The sequence below is a fragment of the Limulus polyphemus genome, unplaced genomic scaffold, assembly GCF_000517525.1.
Source record: "Limulus polyphemus unplaced genomic scaffold, Limulus_polyphemus-2.1.2 Scaffold7492, whole genome shotgun sequence".
Taxonomy (NCBI): Eukaryota; Metazoa; Arthropoda; class Merostomata; order Xiphosura; family Limulidae; genus Limulus; species Limulus polyphemus.
Genome location: NW_013673102.1, coordinates 4,336 through 9,098, shown reverse-complemented (window position 1 = coordinate 9,098; position 4,763 = coordinate 4,336). Strand labels below are relative to the sequence as shown.

At 31.1% G+C, this 4,763-nt stretch overlaps 1 protein-coding gene across 1 annotated transcript in view; it reads left to right on the top strand.

Moving 5' to 3' along the window:
• Window positions 1-285: 285 nt before the first annotated feature.
• LOC111089824 (chondroitin proteoglycan 1-like) overlaps window positions 286-4,763 on the top strand; it is a gene marked incomplete at its 3' end in the record, with an annotated part of 8,285 nt that continues 3,807 nt past the window's right edge. The window contains exons 1-4 of the mRNA XM_022402964.1: window positions 286-514; window positions 754-966; window positions 2,251-2,463; window positions 3,263-3,496. Coding sequence (XP_022258672.1) covers window positions 885-966; window positions 2,251-2,463; window positions 3,263-3,496 — 529 coding nt within the window. The remainder of the gene's footprint in view (window positions 515-753; window positions 967-2,250; window positions 2,464-3,262; window positions 3,497-4,763) is intronic.

Below are 4,763 nucleotides of genomic sequence, written 5' to 3'. Positions count from 1 at the left end.
ACACACACACACACACATATATATAAAAATGGGAGTGTCAATAATATTCAGTTAATGTTATACCTTTATTCTTGCAAATTATTCCTCCGACAACATGTTTAATATAGCAAAAACAAATGTGAAATATAAGTCGAATGGCAGATCGAACTTCGCATTCAAATTTTAAATATTTGTTGGATAACTTTACGAAACACTTAAATTAAGCGTGTCCAAGGCATACCCTTCTTAAATACCATTGTGTTAAATACAGTATTAATTTAGAATATTTTATCCCATATAGATCATTTGTCGTCAATAAAACCCGAAGTGACAAATAGTTCTTCTACAAACGTCGCAAATAGGACAGGAAACACAGACAGTCCGTTCTCAAATACCAGTTTAGGATATACAGTTCAACCAAATAACAACAGAACGGAAGTAATAATACCTTCAAAAGACGACATTGTTAAAAAGACAACAATACCAGTTGTAGATGGTAACAGAACCATAGAAGCAGAATCAACAACACATAGAAGTAAGTATGAGCGATTAAAAATACATCCATTCAGGATAACTGTATGTTTCACAACAAATGACTAATGTTAACACAATATCCAATTCCTCTTGATTTGTGTATTTTTAATGAAGAAGTGTGTTTTTTGATACATTAAACGTATTCGTGACTCAACAAAAAAAGGAGAGTTTTTATTTGTGAAGTCTATAAGTTTGAAGATAATAAAAGGGCTTTGATTATTTCCATTTTACCTTTTTAAGGTCTCAAAACAACAACGACAACTGAACCAGCCACCGTTTGTCCTCCCCAAAACGGGAAATTTCCAGTTTTTCTCCCTCATACAGAAAACTGCTCGCTGTACTATGTTTGTGACAATGGATTACCAAAGTTAATGCGTTGCACAGCACCCCTTCACTTCAACCGACAACTTAACGTATGTGACTATGAGTGGAGAGCTGGCTGTTCTAAAAATAGTGAGTTTCAGGTCATCTCTTTCTTTTCTGTTCTTTTTCTTGAAAATTGTGGATTCTCAAACACCAACAACTATGTTTCAAATGGCCATCTGTTCCATAGATCATAAAGATTCCAATAAGAACATTTTAGGTTTATTAAACTCAGAAAACGCGAAACACGTTGATTTCATATAGCCTGTTTGAACCGTTTACACTAATGCTGTTCACATAGTTACATAATTGTATACAGTGTAACTACATATTCACGTAAAACAATATAGTGTTTTTCTTTCTTCCAAGAGATCAGAAAGACTTTATAATATATCACATCTTCTACAAAAACGAAAGTTATTAAATAATTTGAGTTTTTGTTATTCGTTTATGAAACCATAATATTATACTCTAAACATAATCCATTATCGAGAACGAATAAGTAAAATCTAATATTACTTTACATGATTTTCTACTATTGGATCAGAAAATCAAAAATATCAAATAATTATTAATTATTAAATGTGTAGTGTTTTGAGATCTATTTTATTTACACCGTTATTTCATATATATAGAACTGTCAATAATATTCAGCATTAATGCTACACATTTATTTTTACGAATTATTCCTTCAACAAGATGTTTAATATAGCAAAAAAAATTCTGAAGTATAAATCAGTGGCAAATAGTAAAATCGAATGACAGAACGAGCTTCACATTTAATTTTTAAATATTCGTTGGTTAACTTTACGAAACACTTGAAATAAGCGTGTCCAAGGCATACCCTTCTTAAATACTATTGTGTCAAATACAGTATTAATTTAGAATATTTTATCACATATAGATCGTTTGTCATCAATAAAACCCGAAGTGACAAATAGTTCTTTTACAAACGTCTCAAATAGAACAGGAAACACAGACAGTGCGTACTCAAATACCAGTTTAGGATATACAGTTCAACCAAATAACAACAGAACGGAAGTAATAATATCTTCCAAAGACGACATTCTAAATAACACAACAATACCAGTTGTAGATGGTAACAGAACCATAGAAGCAGAATCAACAACACATAGAAGTAAGTATGAGCGCTTAAAAATACATCCATTCAGAATAACTGTATGTTTTACAATAAATGACTAATGTTAACACAAGATCCAATTCATCTTGATTTGTGTATTTTTAATGAAGAAGGGTGTTTTTTGATAAATTAAACGTATTCGTGACTCAACAAAAAAAGGGGAGTTTTTTGTGAAGTCTATAAGTTTGAAGATAATAAAAGGGCTTTGATTATTTTCATTTTACCTTTTTAAGGTCTCAACACAACAACAACAACTGAACCAGCCACCGTTTGTCCTCCCCAAAACGGGAAATTTCCAGTTTTTCTCCCTCATACAGAAAACTGCTCGCTGTACTATGTTTGTGACAATGGATTACCAAAGCTAATGCGTTGCCCCTCACCCCTTCACTTCAACCGACAACTTAACGTATGTGACTATGAGTGGAGAGCTGGCTGTTCTAAAAATGGTGAGTTTCAGGTCTTCTCTTTCTTTTATTTGAAAATTGTGGATTCTCAAACACCAACAGCTATGTTTCAAATTGCCATCTGTTCCATAGATCATAAAGAATCCGATAAGAACATCTCAGGTTTATTAAACTCAGAAAACGCGAGACACGTTCATTTCATATAGTTTGTTTGAACCGTTTATACTAATGGTGTTCACAAACTGGTTTTAAAAAATGCAAATATATTTCAGAAACATTCTAAAAACTTCCTTCAACGTTTCCATACGTGAGGTTTTAAGACTGTCTTTATTGAACTATAAGTACAAATGTTGTTCACATCAATCTTACGCAAATAAAAAGATTAATTATACAATTTTCTAATAAAATACACAATTTGAAAACGTGTAAGACATCGAAAGGACTTCTCGATAATAACGTCTCACATTTTAAGACAAACTAAGCTGTTAAATAATTTTAGTTATTAAATGTGTAGTGTTTTGATATCTCTTTTACTTACACCGTTATCTTATACATATATATATATATATATATAGAACTGTCAATAATATTCAGTATTAATGTTACACATTTAACCTTGCGAATTATTCCTTCGACAAGATGTTAATATATCAAAAACAAATGTGAAGTATAAATCAGTGGCAAATAGTAAAATCGAATGACAGATCGAGCTTCACATATAATTTCTAAATATTCGTTGGTTAACTTTACGAAACACTTGAATTAAGCGTGTCCAAGGCATACCCTTCTTAAATACGATTGTGTCAAATATAGTATTAATTTAGAATATTTTTCAAATTAGATCATTTGTCGTCAATAAAACCCGAAGTGACAAATAGTTCTTCTACAAACGTCGCAGATAGGACAGGATACACAGACAGTCCATTCTCAAATACCAGTTTAGGATATACAGTTCAACCAAATAACAACAGAACGGAAGTAATAATATCTTCCAAAGACGACATTGTTAATAACACAACAATATCAGTTATAGATGGTAACAGAACCATAGAAGCAGAATCAACAACACATAGAAGTAAATTCTTTATGATCTATGGAACAGATGACAATTTGAAACATAGCTGTTGGTGTTTGAGAATCCACAATTTTTAAGAAAAAAGAACACAAAAGAAAGAGAATACCTGAAACTCACCATTTTTAGAACAGCCAGCTCTCCACTCATAGTCACATACGTTAAGTTGTCGGTTGAAGTGAAGGGGTGAGGGGCAACCCATTAACTTTGGTAATCCATTGTCACAAACATAGTACAGCGAGCAGTTTTCTGTATGAGGGAGAAAAACCGGAAATTTCCCGTTTTTGGGAGGACAAACGGTGGCTGGTTCAGTTGTTGTTGTTGTTTTGGTACCTTAAAAAGATAAAATGAAAATAATCAAAGCCCATTTACTATCTTCAAACTTATAGACTTCACAAAAACTCTCCTTTTTTGTGTAGTCACGAATACGTTTAATGTATCAAAAAACACACTTCTTTATTAAAAAATACACAAATCAAGATGAATTGGATCTTGTGTTAACATTAGTCATTTATTGTAAAGCATACAGTTATCCTGAATGGATGTATTTTTAAGCGCTCATACCCTATAAGAACATCTTAGGTGTATTAAACTCAGAAAACTCGAGACACGTTGATTTCATATAGTTTTTTTGAACCGTTTACACTAATTCTGTTCACATAGTAACATAGTTGTATACAGTATAGCTACACATTCATGTAAAACAATATAGTGGTTTTTCTTTCTTCCAAGAGATCAGAAAGACTTTATAATATAGCAAATCTTCTACAAAAACGAAAGTTATTAAATAATTTGAGTTTTGTTTTTCATTTATGAAACCATAATATCATATTCTAAACATATTTTTTTTATGGAGAACGAATAATTAAAATATAATATTACTTTACATGATTTTTCTACTATTGGATCAGAAAACCAAAAATATCAAATAATTCTTCTACAAAAATCTCTTACAGAATACATAACAAAAAGGGCTAGATCTCAAAATCAATTTATAATTAATAATTCAATCAAATAAAAACCGAAATCAAGTGACAGTGTCTTCAAGAGAAAACAACGTTAGTGACACACCAGTTCCAGGTGTATATGATAACAGAACAGGTATCAACAACAAATAAAGTTTAAGAAAACATAGATAAGGATGCTACGATATCAAATAATTCTCACGTGTTTCATGGATCACAGGGAAATTTAGAAGAGCGTTTAAAATTTTTTAACTGGTTTTAAAAAATGCAAATATATTTCAGAAACATTCTAAAAACTCTCTTCA